This window comes from Sprattus sprattus (assembly GCF_963457725.1).
Source record: "Sprattus sprattus genome assembly, chromosome: 2".
NCBI lineage: Eukaryota > Metazoa > Chordata > Actinopteri > Clupeiformes > Clupeidae > Sprattus > Sprattus sprattus.
In genome coordinates, this window is record NC_137921.1 from 43967187 (window position 1) to 43991023 (window position 23837).

At 45.1% G+C, this 23837-nt stretch overlaps 1 protein-coding gene across 2 annotated transcripts in view; it reads left to right on the top strand.

The window, feature by feature from the left end:
* ryk (receptor like tyrosine kinase) overlaps positions 1-23837 on the top strand; it is a 55952-nt gene that overhangs the window by 26950 nt on the left and 5165 nt on the right. Inside the window, exons 2-14 of one of the 2 annotated variants that reach the window (XM_080833513.1) lie at positions 440-561; positions 1507-1606; positions 1791-1922; positions 2990-3046; positions 4255-4396; positions 5922-6022; positions 9046-9129; positions 13011-13136; positions 15864-15950; positions 17628-17697; positions 19430-19562; positions 22402-22511; positions 22767-22926. In XM_080833513.1, coding sequence (XP_080689639.1) covers positions 440-561; positions 1507-1606; positions 1791-1922; positions 2990-3046; positions 4255-4396; positions 5922-6022; positions 9046-9129; positions 13011-13136; positions 15864-15950; positions 17628-17697; positions 19430-19562; positions 22402-22511; positions 22767-22926 — 1424 coding nt within the window. The remainder of the gene's footprint in view (positions 1-439; positions 562-1506; positions 1607-1790; positions 1923-2989; positions 3047-4254; positions 4397-5921; positions 6023-9045; positions 9130-13010; positions 13137-15863; positions 15951-17627; positions 17698-19429; positions 19563-22401; positions 22512-22766; positions 22927-23837) is intronic. The other variant, XM_080833514.1, reaches the window with a different exon arrangement.

The following is a 23837-nucleotide window of genomic DNA, read 5'->3' on the forward strand; positions in this document are numbered from 1 at the left end:
TATGTGGCAACATTTTCATGATTCCATATTTAGTCATATTTAATTGCTTAACTTGGAGGCTATATAGCGGAAATTACCTATTTTGAGGAAAACTGCCGTAGTCATCATGCGCATAAACTCCGGAATCATCCGGGAGATAACAGGTTCACCATTGTGGAAGTTGAGCACTGGGAGACAACTTCTTGTTGAAGAGTTAAAAAGATCACCCTTTGTGTATTTCATAGATGGTAGAAAGAGGTTTATTTCAACAACAACGCCCCTCTTTTTTAGTTTTAAAGTAAATGTTACCAGGCAAAAAAGTTCTTACCTAAGGTTCCAGTGCATATTTAGAATTTTGCAAGACCCCTCTCTAATGTGTATGAAGGCTTCCCAAGCTGACACCCCATCTAAGTCCTAGAGTCTAAGTCCAGATCTCTTTCTGTCTTCTTGTGTGTACCAGGGTTGGATGCGGAGCTGTACTACGTGAGAGATGATGATGTCAACATGTACGCACTCTCCTTCATCCCTCCGATACCCAGTGACATCAGCACCCTGTACTTCTCATGGCACTCCAAGAATAAGGTAAACACACACTTTAGAAGTGCACTTTACACTTTTCATATAGAATGCGCATTAACATACTATAGGCCTATACATTTATGCATATGTATTTTGTGTACTCTATATTCATTTGTATACCATTCATATATATCCTATTATTCATAATCACTGCGTAACATTAGATGGTAAATGTGAGTTTGATGATTGTATCAGTTATGCAGTCTCACTGAGATAAAGCTGTGAAGCAACTCCTCCTCTTTAGGACATTCTGTCTGTAAGAGCATCTCTCTGATATAACCATTAAATCTGACACATAAACTGTAGTTCTGGTGGGGATCATAATCTTTTATGTTTCTCCGTTCCAAAAACAATATCATTATGTCAGACATTTTTCTCTCCTGTTCCTCACACTACATTTCTATTTTTCTAGGCCTATTTATGTTCATTCATTCCGTTTCTGTGTATTTTTAGTCATTTTGGCAAATGGCTCTATCCAAAGGCCCCTAAGATAACAAGCATGCACCTCTTAAAGGAGCAGCTAGACTGCGAGTGCCCCAGCCTTCTAAGTCCCAATCACCACGGAGACCATAGGTGTAGGAAGTTAAAGGAGGAAATCTAAAACTAAATGTTTTGATCTGCATGATGTTCTCTTTATGATGGGGTGACCTATTCTTCATACAACTATTGCACCTCCCACATATTCCTTCATTCCTCACTTCTTCCTGGCCCTCAGCTGTCTGCTCTTATCGGCTCTCATCCCTTTTCATATCTCTTTTACCCGCGGCCTTATCTTATTTCTCTTTCTGTTCCTTCCTCTCTGCCCCTCTGGCTCATCCTCTTGTCCCTGCTCACCTGACCCCAAACCTTACCCTCAAGCTTTCCTGCCAACAGACCCAGCCCAACACACCCGCACACACGCATACACACACACACACCTCTCATTTTGGATCTGTGTCTTGTTCGCAGGTTGAGTACAAACTTGGCTTCCATGTGGAGAACCCAACAGCCATGAACCAACCCAAGACCAACATCTCCGTACAGGGGGAGGTGCCCCGCAGCCGCTCAGGTTGACTCTCACTCACTGTGCACACACTACTACCTGTACTTTTAGCTTGGATTCAGATTTATCAGTATAGCCTAATGGCACCTCAAGAATAAACAGAAGATCCTTTTTTGAGAGAGATGGCTGGAAAAAGTTAATACAACATAGATTGTAATGCAGAACTCCACCTCTGTTTGTGTGTGTGCAGTATTTCGGGTAGACCTAATGTGCTCCGGGAAGGTGGACGAAGAGGCTTTGGTGACGGTTCAGCTCAACCTGACAATAAACCCCAAGAACATCACAGTGCTCAACTTCAAACGCAGGAAAATGTGCTACAAACGTAAGTGCCCAGTAGTGGATTTGCGTGCATGCTTGTGTGTTTGTGTGTATGCTTGTGTGTGTGTGTGTGTTAGATGTTTCCTAGGTGCACAGTGTATACAAGGAATACATGTGTTACAGAACAAGGGGAAGACAGGTGCAGATCATATGCTTATGAGGCCTTGCGCACTAATTTGATGTGTGTGCAGCCGCTGTGTGTGGCTCCTCCAACCTGTTCTCAGATTTAATGAGCTCTCTATGCACATGGTGGGTCTGTGCCTGTGTGCGTTCGTGTTTGTAACAGAGACGACAGCCCTATTACCTACACACTTCATATCACTACTTCCTCTTCAATGAGGTGTGTAGTTTGTGTGTGTGTGTGTCTCTCTGTATCTGCATGAACTCGCTGGCATGCCCCCCTCTTTCCCTCCCCTGTCCTGGAGCAGTTTTGAAGTTGATAAAAGTGCTTGCCAGGGGGAAGCTATGCCACATTTGTTTTTAGCCCGCTGCTATTTTCTTTTTTGACCTCGGCAGAACATAATTACACAGCGCCCTGTCATATGTTCGGCACAGGAAGCAGGTCGTACATCTTGACGTGGGTTATTTTAAGCACATGAGCCAAATTAAGTGCGCTGAAAGGGAAAAGTGTTTGCACCCACCACCAAGCTGCTGCCGGTGTGGCCGGGGGTAACTCGGTGGGTGGCTATGCAGGGGGAATGCGCATCTGCTATTGTTTGTGTTGGTGTCAGGGAAATAAGGGTTGTAACAGTTGAGATTGCAATATTGACCCTGAATGTAAACACGGCAATGGGGCACTGACCCAAATCTAACTTTTTTATATAATTTTAGTGATCATAAACAGTGGTGGAACTTCTTTGACCCACGCCATCTGGATTTGCTAAAGGCACAACTGTTGAGAGAAGCTCATGCATGACTAAAATTAAAACATGGCAAAGAGTTTTATACTGAGCCCATGGAACTGCCCCTTGCTCCTGTGTAAGGCATGCACACCTAGCCTAATTAGTACAGCTTTGGCCAGCCCTAACTCTCCTCTCTCCTCTCTTTTTCTATCTCTCTCTTCACCCGCAGGAGTTGAACAGCCGGACCCTCCTACCATTCCCATTATCGGCCCAAACAAATCAGACGGTAAGTCCCTTCCTGCAAATTTCCCCAAAAATCTCCTCTGACTTGTAATGTGACTCTACTCTACATTTCCTCTAGCCTTTCTTCACTCATTGTTTGATTCCCACCAACAAAATTACTCTATTAAATACCGTAAGGCTTCCAGCATCCTCAAACCCAAAATCTGTGGCTATGTTTATGAATCTGAACACTAGTGGTTGGATCCATGCTCACAGAGACCACAGTGGTAAGTCTGTGTCTGCGTTTATGAATATGAACAATAGTGGGTGGATCCATGCTCAGGGAGACCACAGCGGTAAGTCTGTTGCGGCGTCCAAAGCTGACCTTCTTGTGCCAAACTGACCAGCCAACAGTTCCATGGTTTTTCTCAGCATTGCCACAGCTATTAGTGAATCATCACCCCGCTGGACAGGCCTCCTGTTCTAGCAGAATGAAAAAAATCACTAATGTGCTGTTTTAGGCACAGGGGTATATTTCGTGTCCATGGATGGCTCTCTTCCTGAACCTCAGGTCAGGCCTAGGCCCACGGTGGCTGAGCCAGCACTGGCTGCCGTTCCCAGCTGTGGCCCTCTGCCTGGGTGGGCTGCTCAGACCACACCCACCCCCCAAACCCAACCCCACCCCCCTGCAAGCTTTTACTGTCTCTGTCAGGACTGTCAAAGGTCCTGACGGGGGTCAGACACCTAGCCACCACTCTTCTGCTTTCTCTCCATCCGTCTGTGTCCGTCTCTCCATCACTGCCTGTCAGTCATTCTCAGTTCTCCACTGTGCCTCTCTATTTCTGAGCATTGCTCTTTGTTATTTTCTCTCACGCTCTCACTGTTTGCTTTTTGTATATCTCCCATTCTCGTCTGCTTCTGCTTGTTTTCTCTCTCTGCCTTCCTCTGTTCCTGTGTGTCTCCACCCCCCCTCCTCTGAATGGTATGCCAGGTCACGCTCCCTTGATCCTTTTCCCTTTTATGCTCCTTCGCTCAAAGATGGCTGCTTTAAAGGTTTCCCCTGAATTAAAAAAAACTGATCATCCTCTGCCCCTACACCGACACATGCTGAATCCCTCTGAATGCACTTGAAAATGACACAAAACCTACCCTTAATTGATACTAAAAGATATATATGATTTGTTTGTTTCTTGTACCATGACTCACGGAGGCCTTGTGTGTTCTGGTTTTGTGTGTTCTGGGTTTGGGTGTTCTGGTGCCGTCGGACCCCAGTGGATCCTGCGAGTGCGCCCACCACCTCGACGCGTGTGTTCTACATCAGCGTGAGCGTCTGCTGCGCAGTCATCTTCCTCGTGGCCATCATCCTCGCCGTGCTCCACCTGCACAGCATGAAGAGGATCGAGTTGGATGATAGGTGAGGCAGGCGGTGTGTGTGTGTGTGTGTGTGTGTGTGTGCGTGTGCGCAGGCGCGTGTGCATGCATGTGTGTATCCGCGACTCCGCGTGTGTGTGGGCGTGCATGTGTGCGCGTGCAATTACATTGTCGGTGAATTGAGTGTTTTCTAGTTGCTGTGTGAGTGCCTATCTACAGATGTACATCAGTTGTTTGAGTCTCTGACTCCTGTTTGACTCCCCTCAGCCTCATTTTCTTATTTCCAGAGTGCTGCGGGCACCAGCTATAGTTAAATTACATGGTCCCACTTTATACACAAGATCTCATTGATATGGGTTCACATGATGAATTTTAAACCCTTTTCCATGGGACTGCCTGCCAACAGTTCCAATTTGATTAATTTCCACCCTTCTAAAGAGTGTCTGTTCCTATAATGAATCAGTCATTTGTCCCAGAGAAGAAGACAGTCTTTCACAAAGGTCCTGTCCTGGAAATTATTTAATGTAATATCTTCAGATGGCTCATTATATGGTGTTCTTTGGGGTCGGTATTGATTGGATCAGGTTTGTTTTTAGTGGCCCTTCCTATAGTGTTGTCCTGAGTGTTGGGTCATGCGGTCTGTCCTCTACTGTCCCAGGTAGTCCATCAATAAGAACCTTTCTATGTGGCAATTAGGAAGGGATGGTTATCTCTTTTTATATTTCTATCTACATTCTTCCTCTCTCTCTCTCTCTCGATCTCTCTTTACGATCAACCCCACTTTTCTGGTGATCTATTTTTTTTTCGTCTCTCTGTCCTTAAATTCTTCCTCCTTATCTCCCCCTCTCTCGGCATCCATTTCGCTCTTCTTTCTCTTCCCCTCATTTCTCCCTTGCATCCTCGAATGGCTCCATTGTTGCTGGGAGGTGCTGCCAGGGCCTGCAGAAAGACTTGAGGAGCCTGAGCAGCACTGGGGCTCTTTGATGCTCCATAATGACATTACCGCATGATTGGGGTCAGTAGAGCTGCAGCAGGCAGGCCTCCGTCAAGGCCAGCCAGGCCTGCTCTCCAGGGGAGCTCGTCCCCCTCATCAATCCCACATAGTGTTTAACCTACGCAGTTAATGGCTGACAGCTCTAATTGGGCCAATTTGAACTACTACCACACACACACACACACACACACACACACACACACACACACACACACACACACACACACACACGTATACAGACAAATACACATCTTAAGGAAGCATATGGGCCAAGGGGCCTGGCTATTGCCTCAGGGGGAGACGTGTAGTCAGGATGTAGTCATGTCCTCCTCTGGGCTTGTGGTCACGGTAGCTCTGGGCCTCAGCTCTTTCTGGGCTCCTCTCGGCACGCGGCAGGGGTAGGGGAAGCGTTTTGGGCAGTTGGTCTCATTTCAGTGTGCACTGGAATAGATCACATTCTGAATGTTTCCCCTGATCTGTGTGAGCTCATTTTGTACTGCCTTCAGGTCAGTCATGGCGCGTAGTCCTTTGGCATATGAAAGAAATGCTCATGATTAATTTTTCTCTTTTCCAGCGTGAGCGACAGTGGAAGCTCTCAGGGCCTGTCTCAACCCTCCACCCAGACCACGCAGTACCTGCGGGCCGACACGCCCAACAACGCCACACCCGTCACCAGTAAGATACACCCTCTGCTCGACAGCACCTTGCAACAATTCACAACGTCGGTTACAACTGTTCAAACAGGCTTATGGCTCTTATCAGTTAAGCTAATTGATAAGCTTATTAGTTGAGTTCAATGAAGAAAAAGGGGCACATCATATCTGTATTTTCCTCAATGAGATTTTAAAGATTTTATAGTATTTGGGATGTTGTGGACAATTCAGCAAATGTCTGTACTATAAGTACTATATATTTTTGTCAAATATTACAATATATGGCAACTTAACAACTCTATATTCATTGTAAACCTATGAAATTGCCTCACAATGTCGTATTCTTTTTCAGACATTGCAGTATCCAAGAGTATATCAAGAGTGATTATTCTGTCACTTAGATTACATGAGCATTCCTTCACTGGTCTTGCCATAGAGCTGTTGTTGGTTTTGCATTGACGCCTTGTCTTTCTCTTGCCACAGAGCTGATGTTGTTTTTGCATTGACGCCTTGTCTTTGTCTTGCCATAGAGCTGTTGTTGGTTATCAATTGACGCGTAGTCTTTGTCTTGGCTTCGAGTAGTGGACTGGTGCTACTTATGGGTGGGCCTAAGGCCCGTCATCTTGACTCATTTCTCAGACACTGATGAAACATGTGCTGTGTGTTTTCATGGATTTGTCTTGATTGTGGAATGACACTGACGCGAGTAGTAGTGCCTTCAGTTAACTTCCCAATGCGTCGGAATGAGAGAACAGGCAAATCATTCCCACATGAGAGAACATGACAGCACAATTTCAGCCTTTCAATGGGGCCAGTAAGATATCAGATGCATGTCCTCCAGAGCTGTCAGGTCCCAATCAGTCATCAGACCTGGACACAAAGTTTGATGCCCAAAGAATCTGCTCCTTTCACCCTTAGCCCAGGTCATTTACACTAATCAGGGATAATTGCTTTAGGAAATGCTGCCAGACCAGTCATAAGACTCATAAGATGCCTAGCCTCAACAACCCAACTGCATTGGGTTCCTTCTTTGAAGTGTCACAGTGTGAAATGTCCTTGAAATCATTGTACATAAGATGTATAATTGTTTCCTTGACACTACTGAACCAGTACTGATCAGAGGACTCGCATGATGAAATAAAGAGTTACATAATTTTGTTAAAAATCTTTCATATAGCAAAAATCATATACCAGGATCTTGTCCAGAAGCCCCCCTTGAAATATGTAATGAAAGTGAGATGAAACTCATTTATTAAAAACCCCACCCCTCACATGGGGTTAATGTCCCAGAATTATAATCACATCATGATGGCAACTCATCCATCCATCTAGTCAACCCAACACAGATTGATTCAACTTTCTGATGAACAACAGGAGCATTTTGCGCAGACCTGCGGCCCAAGGGGGGGGGGGGGTGCTCTGCCCCCACATGTTGCCTCAGGCCTACTCTGTACCTTCTCTTTGTGGCACGGCTCATCTCTAGTCAGCCCCTCGCCTACCATACAACTGGATGTGATTTGAATGTTATCCGTGGAGTGATAGGGGCTTGTCTGCAGATGGTCCCAGACCGCAAGGGGCTTTGAAGGCCTCACCTCCTCTGTGGTTCCCAGACGCCTCGGGGTGTGAGGCTCGTCTCACCAGTCACACGCCCGCCTGTGTCTGCTCCCCTCATTCCACACCAACAAACACACATTCCTCTGCCAAACGAGATAATTGGCGGAGAATGATCTTATTAGCTTAAACTGGAATCAGAAGGTCGTAATAAACTGAGCGACATTCCAGCCTGTGGTCTCTGACTGTGTGTGTGTGTGTGAGTGTGTGAGTGTGTGAGGGAGGGAGGGTGTGGGTCGTACACACTGGGGTGATCGAGTGCGAAGGAGAGGAAGATATTGTATATCTTCTTTGCATGTGAGAAAGAGGCCATGTTTATGCGCAATGGTGCGATAGGACATGTTTGTACAAATGAGGGCTATAGGGCTAGCTATGTCCCTCCCAAAGCACCAAATGCACGGCCATAAAGATCTCAACGCTCCTCTTTTTAGTAAACTTGGTTCTCTATCCCTCTTCCTTTGGTGCTTCCTCCCGAGCTTTTCTTAGTCTCTCGGCGAGCTCTTCGATTGAAGTGGTTTCATTTGTATCTTCTAACTGCTCCAGCAGAGCTTCATTGCCCTCTTCCTTCCTGTTACCACTCAAACAAAATGAAGGACAAATAGAAAGGAAACCTCATTTTTCCTCCGTTTCCTGCCCGAGCAGCCATCATTGCGTCATTATTTATCAGAGGAGCAGGAGAGAGAAGGGACAGGGGTGAGCTACCTTCTGTTCTGCAGTCTGCCACGAGGAACCCGTTAAGAGGTCCCCAAAGCCCTGTGACCTGGAGAAAAGCCCCTCGGCAGTCTCATGTTGGGACTCCACACTGCCATATCTTTAAGCTTTTAAAACTTGAAAGCTTTGTTTCTCTGCTTGTATATTGTCACAGGGGTCAGGGTTGGTTTTAAAATGACTTTATGGCTGTGTATGTCGTTTTAAGAATGCATTTTATGAAATCAAAACCATCAGAAGGCTACAGGTGAATCCATAAAATCCGACAGAAACCACACAACCATAGACATAGCATTCTGCTGCTAGCACATGCGATTGTTTCTGTATTTATTTAACTATTTCTGGAGAACTTATATTAATGTACAGTTATGGGTGTACACACAGGGGTTTATCAACCATTAATATACATGGCAGAGCAAGGCAGGTTGTGTTTTGGTTATTGTCGCCCCCTAGTGGACTTCACTGGGTTTGTTTTTGTTCATATGTTTTTTCTACATGGTTTGCTTATGTTCATTGGTGCTGTTCATTGTCTATTCATTGTCTGTTCATCCTTCTGCATTGTGTGTGCTGTGGCTTTGCTTGTCTTAGACAACATGCACCTTTTCACCTGCCATTACCCAACCTTTTATGCACACCTCCTTCTCATCCTTCCCTCTCTCTCTCTCTCTCCCTCTCTCCCTTCTTTTCTCCTTCCCTCATTCCTTCCCTCCCTCCCCCCTCCATCAGACAGTCACCCTGGTTCTGCACCCATCCATCAGCTTGCTGCCGCATCCTTCCCAAATCCTGGCGCTCCCTCACAGCAAAGCAAAAGTAAGTCCCACTGGTCTCAAGAGTTAACCCCTCGACTTTCAAGTCTGGAGCAGATATCCATACAGGACTGATTTGAGGCCATTTTTCTCTCGTTGATGCCATTGTTGGAATATGGAGAGGGCAAGGCTGTTGGGTCAGAACTCTCCATTGTGAAGTCCTAGTCATCTCACATCAACATCTGTCTCCTCTAAGCCTGTCCTGTCTGTGTCCATCATCAGTAATGTACTCTCTGTTTGTGTCCATGCCATTCTCTCGGTCGCGTCCTCACCTTCAGACGCTGCAGAATGAATGTGCTCACCCCTATCCCACAGCTTTGCTTTCCTCACTCAGAACTTCTGTGTCAGGTTGTTCCATGTGTCCTGCATGCCTCTCCGTGTACTGTGCTGGCTTTGGCATCTCTGTCTCTCTGTATGTCTCTCCCTTCGTCTGTCTCTGTCTGTCTGTCTGTCTGTCTGTCTCTCTCTCTCTTTGTCTGTCTCTATCTATCTATCTTTCTGTCTGTCTGTCTGTCTGTCTGTCTGTCTCCCTCTCTGTTCCTCTCTCTGTCTGTCCCTCTCTCTCTCTCTCTCTCTCTCTCTCTCTCTCTCTCTCTCTCTCTCTCTGTCTGTCCCTCTCCCTCTCTCTCTTTCTCTCTGTCTGCACACCCCCCCCCCCCCTCTCTTTGTGTACCTGTGGTCTGAGTCACCCTCCGTATGACAAAAGGAACCTTGGGTTTCCTGGCCCTTAGCTACTTGTAAAAGCCCTCACACCTCAGCCTTACTCTGAGCCCACACCCTTAACGACCCCTGAAGCCCACATGCAAGGGCTGTAAAACAGAACTTAGAAATTAAATAAACTCAGAATTTGCGTCTCAGTTACATTTCCATCCTAGATATTTCTTTTTTTGTTCTCCCTACCACACCATCGTCTTAATTTAGAATTAGTTAGCATGCGTCAGCATTCCAGACAAGTGAGGTTTCACTCTTTTAGGTGGAAAAAGGCTGATGCAGTTAGCTGGTGATCACTGAAATGTGATTCACTGAGAGTTAAGTGACCGCTGTATGCTTTGAACAGAAGCTGTTGCTTGACATTTTTCCGCATAAAAATATGTATTGTACATTTGTACCAGAGGGAGATTTCTAGGATAAGTAAGCTGACAAATAAACTGATCTTAATTATAGCCCGTCATGATCTGCCTATGCTGAATGAACTGAATGTGTTAAGTTAAGACCTGTACCTCAGATCATTGCTTTTAGACCATCGACCCATTAATGTTGAAAACTGCTTGTGAAGGCTGAGTGTAAACATCTGTAGGATTGCCTCAGCACTATTAGCTCTTCCTCTGTACAATGTATACTCCTAAAATATTTTTTTAGCAGCCACTGCTCCGTCTCTGTAACGCAAGGTTCTGAGCAGAGCAAGTTTGAATTATACCAGTATTTGTAACCCCCTTGGAGCTTGGAGACATTACATTTATGCACTAGAGGAGATAAGCCTATGTAATGCAAGTGAAGAATCCGGCTTATTCTGATTTTCAACCATGTAAGGTTTTTCATCATAAAGGGTCTCTAAGCGTTGGTGCCGGCAAGATCTGTTGCCCTCATGATCAAGGAACTCTTTCGGTCTCATTTCCGCTGCTTGTGCTGCTCTGAAAGAGTTGTCTGCTCTTGGTCACGTTGTTACCTCTGCCAAGGAGGATCTGTTTCGACACGTGTCTGTTTGTTTGTTTGTTTGTTGGTTGGTTGGGCTATTTGTTTGTTTTATTACAGGATTATGCAACTACTGTTGGTTCGATTTTCATGAAACTTGGTGGAAAGGTGTAGCATGAGCCAAGGAAAAAACAATTATCTGCTCTAATGGTGCCATTTTAGTGTCTGATGTTTTCCTTCTTCAGGAGTATACTTGTGGTCGCACTATTTTAGCGGGCATCAGTTTAATGCATTTTTTTTTTTTTTTGCATGGTCTCCAAAGCTCTTCCTCTTCGTTCCAGGCTTGTGAGTCCTACAAAAATGCAATATGGGCCACCTTTTCTCCCCCTAGACAGTATGCAATTAGTATTTTTTACCACTTGGGTGCAGTATTCCATTTCAGTTTCTAATTCAGATGAATGTGGTCAGTAGACTCAGTGCTGACTAGTGTTTTTTGATTATGCTGTTTTGGAAGATCTTTCAGGAACTTCCAGCAGGGGGCAGTATAAATGCATAAGTCCAGCTGAATGTAATGGCACTTTTTTTCCGTTTGTCTTAGTTATCTGTCCCTCCTTTCAGCTGTATGAGAGATGGGTTTGCTAGTTCAGGGTACAAATCTCTGGTTCTGAAGAGGACTTGCATAGACAGGATTCTTTTAATCAGGAGTCAATCCAGACTTGTGTAGTGTAAAGAGATCATTATAAAACAATGCTTCTGAAAGCTGATGGTGGGTGCTCTGTATGTTTGTTAGTCTGTTACATGCTCAGAGAAAGGTTGTGCATTAAATTAGTTGCATTTGCCTATGCTATGTAAAGGTCAGGCTGAAACTGAGTAGTATGCTTGCCTGCTTCCAGATTTGCCGCATTTATGTGTTCTGTGAAAAATATGGTCTTTGTGATAACCATATATAATAATGTGTGCTATCTGTGTGCATGTTAATCTAAGTGCATAGAGGGTTTTTGTGTGTGGGTGTGGGTGTGGGTGTGGGTGTGTTTTAGATTATGAGAGACTTCACTTGACAGAAAAAGTCCAGCCACTTAAATAATATGTGGTTAAATAAGTGTTCTCAAAGATCTCGGCAGAGACCGCTGGTATTTCTCAGCCTGCATGAAATGGACACTTTTTTTTAAAAATTACAGTTAAATGTAAGAGTGGAAGTTTTTCGTTTTGTTCCCAAACAAGTGCACATCTGCTCGCAGAGCCCCAGGTCTTCTGTGTCACCAGCTGTGTGTCACCAGCTGTGTGTTTCCGCTGCGTAACCGCACACTGCATCTGACTCAAGGTGTGTGTTCACGAAGTGCTGTTTCATTATGAGGCGTCAAAGTGGATATACCTTGCAAAACTAGAAGGGAACTTCCTGACTTACGCAAACCTTCCAATCAAAGAATTCCTCTAAAGTAGCACAGACAGACAGTCTTATTGGGAGAACATGCTTCTGCTGACTGGCAAAGCTCCACAACTGTAAATGGAAGGCCTGTTTGACTGCGGATTCTATTTTAATGGAGAATCTGCCCACTGTGTCTGTAGCTTCTCTTTATCGGCCACCATCACTTTCATGATTTCAAGTAGACAGTTGAGCGTAACTGATTTTTCTCTCTCTCTCTCTCTCTTACTCTATTTCGCACACATACACAAAAGCACACTTTTGTAGAGATAGAAACCTTAATTGTAAATACAAAGGGCTCCTTTTAAAGGGATCCCACTTTGAAGGATATCAGGCGCTGCAGGCAACTGAGACATGAGTTCGAATGTGCAAATATAAACAATGTCAGACAAGATAATGTGTGCAGACCTGTCTGAAAGACTGTAAGAGAGGCCAAGTAATCACACACACACTCAAATTATACCTCACAGGGAAAATAATTACATCAAATTATAATTACATTACACTTAAAATACAATAACAAAAAATAACTTTGGAAAGAAAAAATAATAAATCACACTCTCAAGACGTCACCTTTGTAGGAACATTGTTGCCAAAGTTGTGTCAGTGTGGGATGTGGGTGTGGATGCATGCGTACTCTAATGGCTTATCTGATCATCAGCTGCTGTAATGCGCCAGTGCCTGCTCTCCAATTGCCAAGATCTGATACATTTTTCATGTTACGAGTCTGTTAATGGCACTTTGTTCAAACATACCTTGTTGAAGAATGTTTCTTAGGTAAATAAGATGGAGCCCAGATTTATATTTTGTTTGCATGTGTGTGTCGTCAGGCTATCCCTCGCTGCGCATTGAGAAGAACGATCTGAGGAGCGTGACCCTGATGGAAGCCAAAGCCAAGGTCAAAGACATCGCCATCTCCAGGGAGAGGGTCACCCTACGGGATGTCCTGCATGAAGGTGCGGCTTCTTTAGCACAGGAACACACACACACACACACACACACACACACACACACACACAGGAACACACACACACACACACACACACACACACACACACACACACACACACACACACACACACACACACACACACAGGAACACACACACAGGAACACACACACAGGAACACACACACACACACACACAAACACACACACACACACACCCACCCACCCAGTCCCACATTTAGACACAATATAATAAGACACACATGCTTGCCAATGCTTTCACAAATTTGCACCCAGAATACTCATTCCTACTATTAGACAATTAAGCTTTTGCAAGCATCATTGAGTGAATGAGTAATCACACATGTACAGTTATATACTCACTACTTTCCACTCCTCCCATAATTCCTTATACACACACATATGCACTCACACACACACACACACACACACACACACACACTCTTAAACAAACATTTACACACATACACACACACACTTGAACACACATACACACACCCTGACACCGTATTCATCACTGCCCTGTCCCACTCTCACACAAGAAAGCGGATTGTTTTGGTACGAGCCCTTTACCTCAGAAGATTGCATACTAGTTACATGTCGGAAAACTAATGAATCACCAATTGTTGTTAGCAATTGTTAGCATGTATTGATGTTAGCAATACCAGTTGAGGACACAATATGCGCTATTTTGCGCATGCAAACACTGTAGCAGCATGTCCACAGATAGAAGTTGGACAGTACTGTATGTGCTACTGATTTAATGAGATACAAATAAGACAGAGGTGCCTAATAAAGAATGATGCGTGGGGGCAGTCATCTTAGATTATGAAGTCTATGTTGGTGAGGTTCACCGACTTTCCAAGTTCCTGTTAAAACTTCCGACTTGGAACTGTAAAATTGCGACTTACGAATACAACTGAAATGCACCATTTGTCCTCGTTCCAAGATGACCTTTAAACGAATACATTTTCTGAGACATAGTCTCCTTTCGCTCAAACCCTCAAAGTGACTGACGTCATTCAGTCTTTTTATCACTTTATCAACCACCCCCTCTTGAACACACACACACACACACACACACACACACACACACACACACACACACACACACACACACACACACACACACACACACACACACACACACACACACACACACCCTGTTAGCAGTGTACTAGTGTTACTAGCTTAGGCCCTGGAGCTAGGAGGCTGCTGTGGCCAAGCTCCAGGCCGACCTTGCTGCTCTTCTCTCGAGACGTGTTGACACAGTCAGCCTCCTAATCCCCCCACACTAGTCCCTCAGCCCTGTACAAACAAAGCCTGCCACACATATCTGTAAGCCCCTACTACACACACACACACACAGAGTAGACACACACACACACACACACATAAACAGTCTTTCTCTCTCACAGGCACTCTTTTTGGCTATGGAGCCACAGGCTACGCTTTATTAAACTTTTTCCTTGCTGTCTTTTCTCCCTTTTTTGTTTAAATATTGTAGTGGTTCTAAATACTTGTCCTGGGCTTACACTCTTGGAGGCAGGGTGGGATTTGCCGAAAGTCATAAAACTCTGGGAAAGGTCTCGATTGGCCGCCTAATCGCTGTTAAGGGCCACCCACTTGGTGTGAACTTGGCAGGCCTCGCACAAACAAACATGTATCTTCCACGTTTCCCTGTGACGCACAGACATACACATGCACATACTACACACACACTCACACACACTCTATGGCTCTATCTGCTTCATAGCTTTTGCCAAGCAACCTTTGAACACTTCGCATTGTGGTTCCAGTTCATGATCACAAATCAATCCACATGACAACTCTCTTTAGGGCGACTTGCCATTCTACCACCATCCGATGATGATTTAACGGCTGTCTATCTTCATCTGCCTGTGTTGAATGGAGGGCTTCTATGCCTTGGTCTGCACGCCTCCATCTCCTGTGTTTACTCTACTCTCAGTACGTTTTCTCCAAGTTAATGTTATCAGAGGCTCTTGTGCAAGTAGTGCTGTTTTTGCCAGAGCTCTTGGAGTGGAGCCATCTTTTTTTTCGATTCTTTTCTCTTTTTTTGGAACGTTGTTGATTATTGTTATTTTACACCAGAGTTACGCCATTGCTCCTGTGAGAACTGGCTCTATGACATAAGGTGTGTGTGTGTGTGTGTGTGTGTGTGCAAGTATGTGTAAGTGTCTCAAGTGCAAGACCTTTTGTTTTGCCATCAGGTCTAATCTCGAGCAAGGTTTGTCCTGGGTCCAGGCATCTGAAACACCCTTAACAATCCTAATTTGCATCTTTCCTCAAGAGCGTTGGCATCAGAGAAAAAAAAAAAAAAAAAGAAGAGCGGTGGCATCATGTCCATAGTAATGCCACAGTGCTCCTCTTCTCCTCCTTTTACGCGTTTCTCCTCTCCAACCCCTCTGTTGTGTGTCAAAGCAGTTTGTCTGAACAAGTCGGTCACATTTATGCCCTCCATTTGCAGATTAAGTGGGCCCCACACAATAGGTAACTTTCCATCTCAATCCTGAAACCAGTCAGGCAGAGAGGCGAGGGTGATTGAGGGAGGGGAATACACTATGCCAGCCGTGTGTGTGTGTGTGTGTGTGTGTGTGTGGATGCAAATGCAAATGAGGCTACAGCGTTTAAATGATTTGTAATATGATGGAGTGGATTTGTTGTGTTAAGTTCAGCACTCTCCTCTGTTGTAGGTACATTTGGCCGCATATTCCACGGAATCCTTCTGGACGAGAAAGACCCCAGCAAGGAGAAGCAGGTCTTTGTGAAAACAGTCAAAGGTGGGTACACTGGAGGAACTTATGTGTTTTTTGTGTGGGTGTGCTTTGTGTAACTGTTTTTTTCCTTCTCTTCCTTTTCTTCTCTTTCTTCATTTCTCTTCATCTCCTTGCGTATGTAGTTTCACGATTGAGTTTATTTCCCATTGGAATCCCATTATTTGCCTTTTCCTGGTGTTTCTCCATCGCACTGTCTGACCTCCCCTCCCCTTCTGTGCGGTCACCTACATGGTTGAGAACATTCTGTTTTTGAGAATGTTGTAACTCTTTTATTTTGCTCGTTGGGTGATGCATCATCTAAATTATATGGGTTCAGACATGCTGGCCTTTAGCGTTCGTCCTCACTGGACCTAGGCCAGAATGACTGTGACGGCTCATTTCTCCAATAATATCCTCCTTGCGATCACTATGCCCCCCAGCCCAGGAGGCTGCACACTGGATGATGTCTTCACAGCTATTAAGTCAGTACCGTAAAGGAATTCAGATCACCCAGGTATCGCTAGTGTCTGTGCTGAGAGAGTGTGCACATAATCCCTCAAAAAACACAACAGTTAGCTCTATCATAATACACACTGTTGCAGTTCTATAGCGTCTCATCTCAGCCACACATTACAGATGTTCTACATGGCTATTTCCAAGAATACCAGAATGAACCAGAACGCAAGAATACATTACATAAGGTGTTATTATTTATGGTAAATAAATGGTCTCAATCCAAGATCATCTATTTAAGTCCTCTTTTGATAAGCCATCTATAGCCTCCAGCTGGCATCTGTATGTGATAAGAATGATAATTGCAGGAATCACAAAAATGGACAGATAAACAGGAAGTTAGAGGTTTAGTAACAGTGGTTCCTCTGTCATGGCAGAATTTGTGCCTGTTCCTCGTGCTGATCTGACCATTATCAGGTGCCAGAGATGTGGTTGGCAAGCCCTCTCTCATGCCAGTCCGTCACAAGGCCACACTAAGGATGACCTTGTGACTGCCCCCATTTCCATGGCGCAGCAGCGGGGCCACAAGTTCCCTTCCTCTCTCTGCACTGGCCCTCTCTGCCTGTGTTTACCCAGGCACGGGGTGGAGCATCTCACCCTCACATCTTCTCCCCTCCCTACGGCAAACAATGTGCCCCTTTGCCATGCGGCATCGGTGCCAACCCTGCCCTGCTTCCTCCCTCCATATGCCCCTGGGGGCAGGAAACAATACAGATTACCCATAAGTGGCAAGCGCCGGCTAAAGCTGCAGTCAGAGATAAAAAAAAACGACCCTCTGTGAACTGGGCTCGGCTGGCCGGCTGGGTCTCGGAGTGGCCTGAGGAGGGTTGGTGGGGCAGGCTTCCAGAGGAAGTCCAGGGCATGGTTCTCAGAGAGGGCAGAAAGTTGGGAGCCCTGCAGAGTCCTTGCCTGATGCTGACCTCCACTTGAACGCTGGTTGTCACGATCACTCTTGGCACAGTTGAGATGAGAGGGCAGTGGGGTTATTAAAAACAGCTTTACCGTGGAACTGCAGTATCCCAGGCCTCGTTAACACTCTAAAGTGGCAGGTACTGTGGAAGCCACTGAAAGGCTGTGCAGACCCATAAAATAGTAATACTCGTGGGTACATCCCGTCCAATTACAACTTCCCTGACTAAAATAACTTAAGCAGTTAAATAACTCTGTCTCTCACTCTGCTCTCCATAGACCATGCCTCTGAAGTACAGGTGACCATGATGCTGACAGAAAGCTGTAAGCTCCGAGGACTACACCACAGGTAAGTCAAACAACGCCGACATGGACTTGAAGGCTATGCTCAAACTGCATGTATAGAGGCCTAGATCATCTGAGAGTTCTTTTGCACACCCTGGTCGAGTTTGGATCATGTGACCTGTTTAGACTGGTACTGGGTAAAGAACTCACTGAAATGGTAGTCCAACAAAAAACAAAAGATCTTAACAATAAATCTGAATTACATACACCTTGGAAACTGTTGGCATAGGTGAATTTCTCCATATTGGGGCCAAGGACTATTTGGTACAAACAGTGATAAATTGAGACACAAAAACCAGCCACAGATGTCTGAACTTTTCTATGTTTTCCCCTTGCTCATTTTACTAATGAGGCTGTCATAATGTTATTTACTGATTTTCATTTCCATCAAACCACACTTTATGTTAGGCTTTGCACAAATGGCAGTGATTGTGTAGACAACAAGCTACTTTGTTTTTCTGCTTATCCTCTTGTCTTTCTAATGAAAGATGAAACTCCAGTATGTCTGCCGGTCCAGTATGACTGCTGCTGTTGTTAAACTTCATGTTTTCCTGTCCATCATGGAAGATAAACAGCCTTAATATCTTTTCGGAATTTTAACAGCGCAAGTTCCAAATGAGGCCATTCTGTGTGGTCAGTGGATGAGCACACCCATTTTATACAGTGTTTGAAGTTTAGGAGGAATTCATTCTTCCACATACAGTCCAAATAGTCTCCACTTCTAATTTGGACTGTTTGGACATTGTTTGTCCATAAAGACACAAATGACTGTGGTGTTGTCAGGGTGGTGCTCCATCTGCGCAGAACATTCATGGGAAACGCTTTATAAAATCACGGTCGATTTCACATTCCGGTCACTGAGTACAGCAAGTACATCATTGGTCATATCTCCTCATTTGCAGAGGACCGTAAGGTCTGGCCTAAATTCAGTTCAAGAATCACTTCCTTTGAAGTAGGAACTAGTAATGCTAGAAACTGCTCACTTACTGCAGGATCTTAATGCATGATGTTGAGATGGAGTATGTGTCTGGAATGATGCAATATGCATGGGCAAGCAAATGCATCTTCTGTTTACTCTCAGGTTTCATGTGTACATCATTGTGTTCAGTGAGCTAAGGCCATACCAATGCAAGATCAGTTTGCCATTTGTTTGGCTGAAAAGCCATGATGGGACTAATGAGTTTGTGAGTGGCGCGGCCTTTGAATGCCCTGAAGGGCCACCTGATCAGCTTAGTAAGAGGGGGGGGGGGGAAGTCCCTGCGCAGCTTCTCAGAAGACACTACTTAGAATCTTGTTGCAATAGCAGTATAGTGAAACTGATTGAGCCGCCAGTCAACAGTTGGGATTTTGACTCCACTTTCTTTTTGTCCGCGGCCTGTGGCTCCTCAGCTGACCACAGCCAGCTGTCGCTAACGGAGGCTTTTAACGAGGTGTTGTTTTCATCGTCTCCGGTCCCTCATCCCTGTGCCTGAGCCAGAAGACATTAGGAGTGACGTGGGGTGTAATCCCAGTTTAATGATGTGCAGAAATACACTTTTCCCCATGCCCAGAATCCTTCCTCGAAAAACGGCAGACTGTCCCCAACCCACCAAAACTTCTCAGAAGACTTACTGACAGTTGCTGGTTTTGATTTAAGTTGGAGCATCTACTGAAGCAACCTTTTTTTCTTTCTTTCCCTCCCCCTCATCCCCCACTTTTCTATTCCCTCCCCACTCAACCCCTCTCCATCTCTGCAGGAACCTGTTGCCTATAAGCCATGTGTGTACGGAGGACGGAGAGAAGCCCATGGTTCTGCTGCCCTACATGAACTGGGGCAACCTCAAGCTTTTCCTGCGACAGTGCAAGCTGGCTGAGGCCAACAACCCACAGGTGAGCCTACTACATGAATACCGGCCAATGGAGAGCCGCCAGGAAATTACAAGCCTGTCCTCCGTCAGACGTCTGTGCGTATCACCCCCCCCCCCCCCCCCCCCCACCAACCACCTCCACGCGCTCCAGTCTGGTCTCGTCGCAGTCCCATGCCGGACTAATGCAGGTCAGGTGTTGCGCTGAGCCGCGTTCCCGCTGTGGGAAGCTCATCAGACGGAGCGTGGCGAGGGAACGGCGCCCTTGAGCGCAACACCTGCGGAGTTGATGTTTGCCGCGTTTGATTGTGCTCCCACAAGCGAGAGCAGCACATTTTTCCCCTTCAGAGATGCACAAGTTGACATCAAACCACCTTAAAACTCCTCTCTGATGTAGTACCGAGGAGTACAGACTTTCAAAACAGAAGGAGGTGGGGAGTTTGGAGCCCAAAACAATCATGCTTTTGTGCCGCTTCAGCCCAGGGGGTCTCTGATCCACTTGGCGTCGGCCTCAAGAGCCAGTGGGAGGGGTGCGAGTGGCGAGGAGCAGAATGCTTAAGCCCCAAACGATCAATCGGGCCGCTAACTAAACTAATTTGGGGGGGTTGGAGGGGGAACGTTTCTTTAAGCAAAGAACATTTCTTTCCACCGCAAGTTGAAGCTTGCTACTGCGTCTATTAAAATCTTAGAGACGTGCGCGTTTACACACACACACACACACACACACACACACACACACACACACACACACACACACACACACACACACAAACACAAACTCTAGAGAATGGGAGAGCCTTTTATGCGATTTCAAATTACACATTCTGCCTTTGCCTTCTTCTCTCTGCTCTCGGTCCATGCACTTTAGACAATTATAGGGGGTGAGCAATAATTCAAATCATAAACTACTTTCATGTACCATCCCCCCTTCACTGCTGTTGCAATAAAGCTCAGGTTGTAAATCAGTGACTTAACATTAGTTAGAAGCTTGAATGCCTGGATGGCATCCAGAGAGAGCTCCATTGCCGGATGGTTTTCACCTCCGAACATCTGCTCAGGGGAACTGATGAGGAACATCTCTGATACAGACTCATAACTCATATGAATACTGCCTTGTGTGTGATACTATGGGCATGTGTTTGTCTGCCAACTCCCATTTTAAAATTGATGGGTGCCAACCAGCCTTATGTCATATCCGTCATCCTCACACTGGAGTTTAATTGTAGGATCTTTCACCATGTAATGTCCAGGTGGTGAATGTGAAGGGGTTGGGTTTTACAGTACCTCATGAGATGCACCACTTTTAGTCACAGGCCTATGGCTGATGAGTGAAGGAGTCATAAATCTGTTAGACAGCTCTTAACAGCGCTGGGTGGGGTCTTCTTTGATGCCAGAAGATGCCAACGTATCATTTGCCAATACTGCTCCCAGCTCCCTAAACATGTTACGTTGTTCTCTCTCTATCTCTCTCTCTCCCTCTCTCCTTTCTCTCTCTCTCTCAATCAGTTAATACAAAGCTTAACACATAGTTTTGTCAATCTTCAGAAGTAGAGTTGGAAAACACTATGCTAGCTCCAATGTTCTTTATCTTTGCGTGGTGGCTCCTCTCTGTTCCCTTGCCAGGTGCGTAGGGATGTTTATGTAAGCTGTGAAAATTGTCGTCAGAATGGCCTTTGAAGATGTCAAAGCACCACCAGCTAACTTGGTTTTGTTGGCACATGAATGAAAAGTGGACTCTGGAGGATGGCTTTGGGTTGATTTTGTGTGCTTACACACAGCCTATTCGTTTACCCATTCATCGGTATTGTCAATGTTTACCTTACCGTGTCCCACCCATTGCCTTACTTTTAATGTATTTACTTGTTATCTTCTGCACCTTCCTGGAGGTGCCATAACTCTTTTCCCTTGTCTGTCTCTGGTCTCATTCGCATGTATGTTGAAAGCCATATTTTTGTAATGTTATTGTGCTGCGTTGCCGTCGAGTGGGAATGGGAGCCAATGCCGTTAATACGGTAAAGTTGTACTGTCAATCTCCCCTCGGGCAACCTAGTAACAATGACGGCGATGCCCTAAGTGTGGATAAGAGCAACAACATTCCTGTTCTCTAGAAAGGCAAGGTAGAGAGGGGGCTATAGCACTATTTGCACCTCTCAGGATCTCTCAAGATTGTGTAATGTCCATGAAGAGCCATTAAACATCATCCACAAGTGTTTGTGATGACTTTTTGATGAGCTGATTTTGAGAAATCAAACTTTGTTTCAGGTCATGCAGATTGTTTGTTGCTCTATTGCTTTGGTTGCCTAGTTGCTATGTTTGGAAACTAGCTTGCTAGCTAAGGAAAATAGCCTTAAACTTGCACAGTTCCATTTGCATGAAATTATAGCTAGACATCTAGCTGTTATTACAGTCTCCTCAGTATAACTTTACACAATTATAAAACGTTAACACTCAGGGTGCCTGTTCAGCTTTGCTGCTTGGCCCAAAATACATAGATTTAACCAAGCAGCCAATTTGTTCGTATTAACACACCCTAGCAGCCGCCCATTCTTAAAATAGCTACCTAGGCCAGAGCTAGGATGGTTTGGTTAACTGGCATGAGGCCTTAACTATAACAGAGCATTCATTCATGGCACAATATTAGTCACTATACTAGAAGTCTTTGCTGGCAGTGCTGACTGCTTCACGCCTAACGGGGTTCAGCACTCGGTAATCCGTATCAAGCGGTTTCATGTGGGAAGGAATGAGATACACAGAACTTTGATGTGATCGCCGGCTGAGTGGTAATTGAAATTCATTATCTATTTCGAATTATTTTAATCTGCCATTGTTACAGATTTCGTTTGTCTGTTTCGTATGTGTTCCAGGCCATCTCGCAACAAGATCTGGTGCACATGGCCATTCAGATTGCATGTGGGATGAGCTACTTGGCACGAAGGGAGGTCATCCATAAAGACCTGGCAGCCAGAAACTGTGTGTAAGTATCAGCAACCCTTCCTTGGCATTAGTTGCTAATCTTGATATCCCCAAACTTCGTCTTTCTGAGGCCATCTGAAGAATTCACTAAATGGTCCATACTGTATAGTCATAGCATAGTCATCTAGCCATTTCTACCATCACACTTAATTCATGGTACATAACACTCCAAATGCATCAGATACAGAGTGGAAGGTCTTAAAAGCTGCTATTATTCAAATGTGTGTGATACATGTGATGTTCTGTGTCTCCTCAGCATTGATGACAGCATGCAAGTGAAGATCACAGACAATGCCCTGTCCCGAGACCTGTTCCCCATGGACTACCACTGTCTGGGGGACAACGAGAACCGGCCCGTACGCTGGATGGCCCTGGAGAGCCTGCTCAACAACGACTTTTCCAGCGCCAGCGACGTGGTGAGAACCTTTAAGGCTAACACAGAGTTCATAGGTCCCACAGTGTGAAGAAGTTCCAGAGTGAAGGTCACTTTAGCTGTTTTTTTTTTTTATTTAATTTTTTTTTGGTTCACCTCTGAATCATTCTGCATTGTGTTCATCTTGAATTCAGTTTACAATGACACCTTCATTTAATTGGCTTCAGTTGTTGGAGCTCCTTTTAGCAATCCAAGCACTTCAGGCAAGTTCCACAATATTGCCACGATAGGGGCCACTCATCCCTTCAAAGTGCTTTGTAAAGGCAAAATAATTGTCAGGCTTTGTCTGTTTAGGAGTGTCCTTTATTGGCTAATACCACTGTATGTGTTATTTAACTTTTTCATCTGTGATTACAAAGCCCAGGAGAATCCTAGAGAATCTCCTTCTTGGAATATCTGTAAAAGTGCTTGCCATTAATAATGACTGCTGGCTTAAGTATTTGGAACATAACATTACTTAACGCAACTTTGAGTAGTTTTTTTTCCCCCTGGACTGTCTCTAGTTTATTCAAGGTCCGTCATCACATTTTGTCACATGTTCTCTGAAAGAGCATGTCGTTTAATACATCTTGTAAGCCTTAAAAACTGCATGTTCAACAGTATAATCAGAACTTGATTGCCCACATTATTCATAATAGCCAGCATGTGAGGGCTTGAGACGAGCAGCGATGTTTTTTTGGCAGATGAGCTGAGTCGTTTGTGGCCTTCGCAATGCCCCATGGGCTTTTGTATGTGTTCATCCTGAGGAAGGCACCTCTCAACAGCCCTTTGTTGTTCTGCCCGGCAGAACTAAGAAGTCTATTGTCCCCCCCCCACCTCTGCCCCTTGACTCCAGATGTTTGGAGAAGTGTTGATAATCGAAACGGTAGCTCCTCACCATGAGCCAGTGCAGGC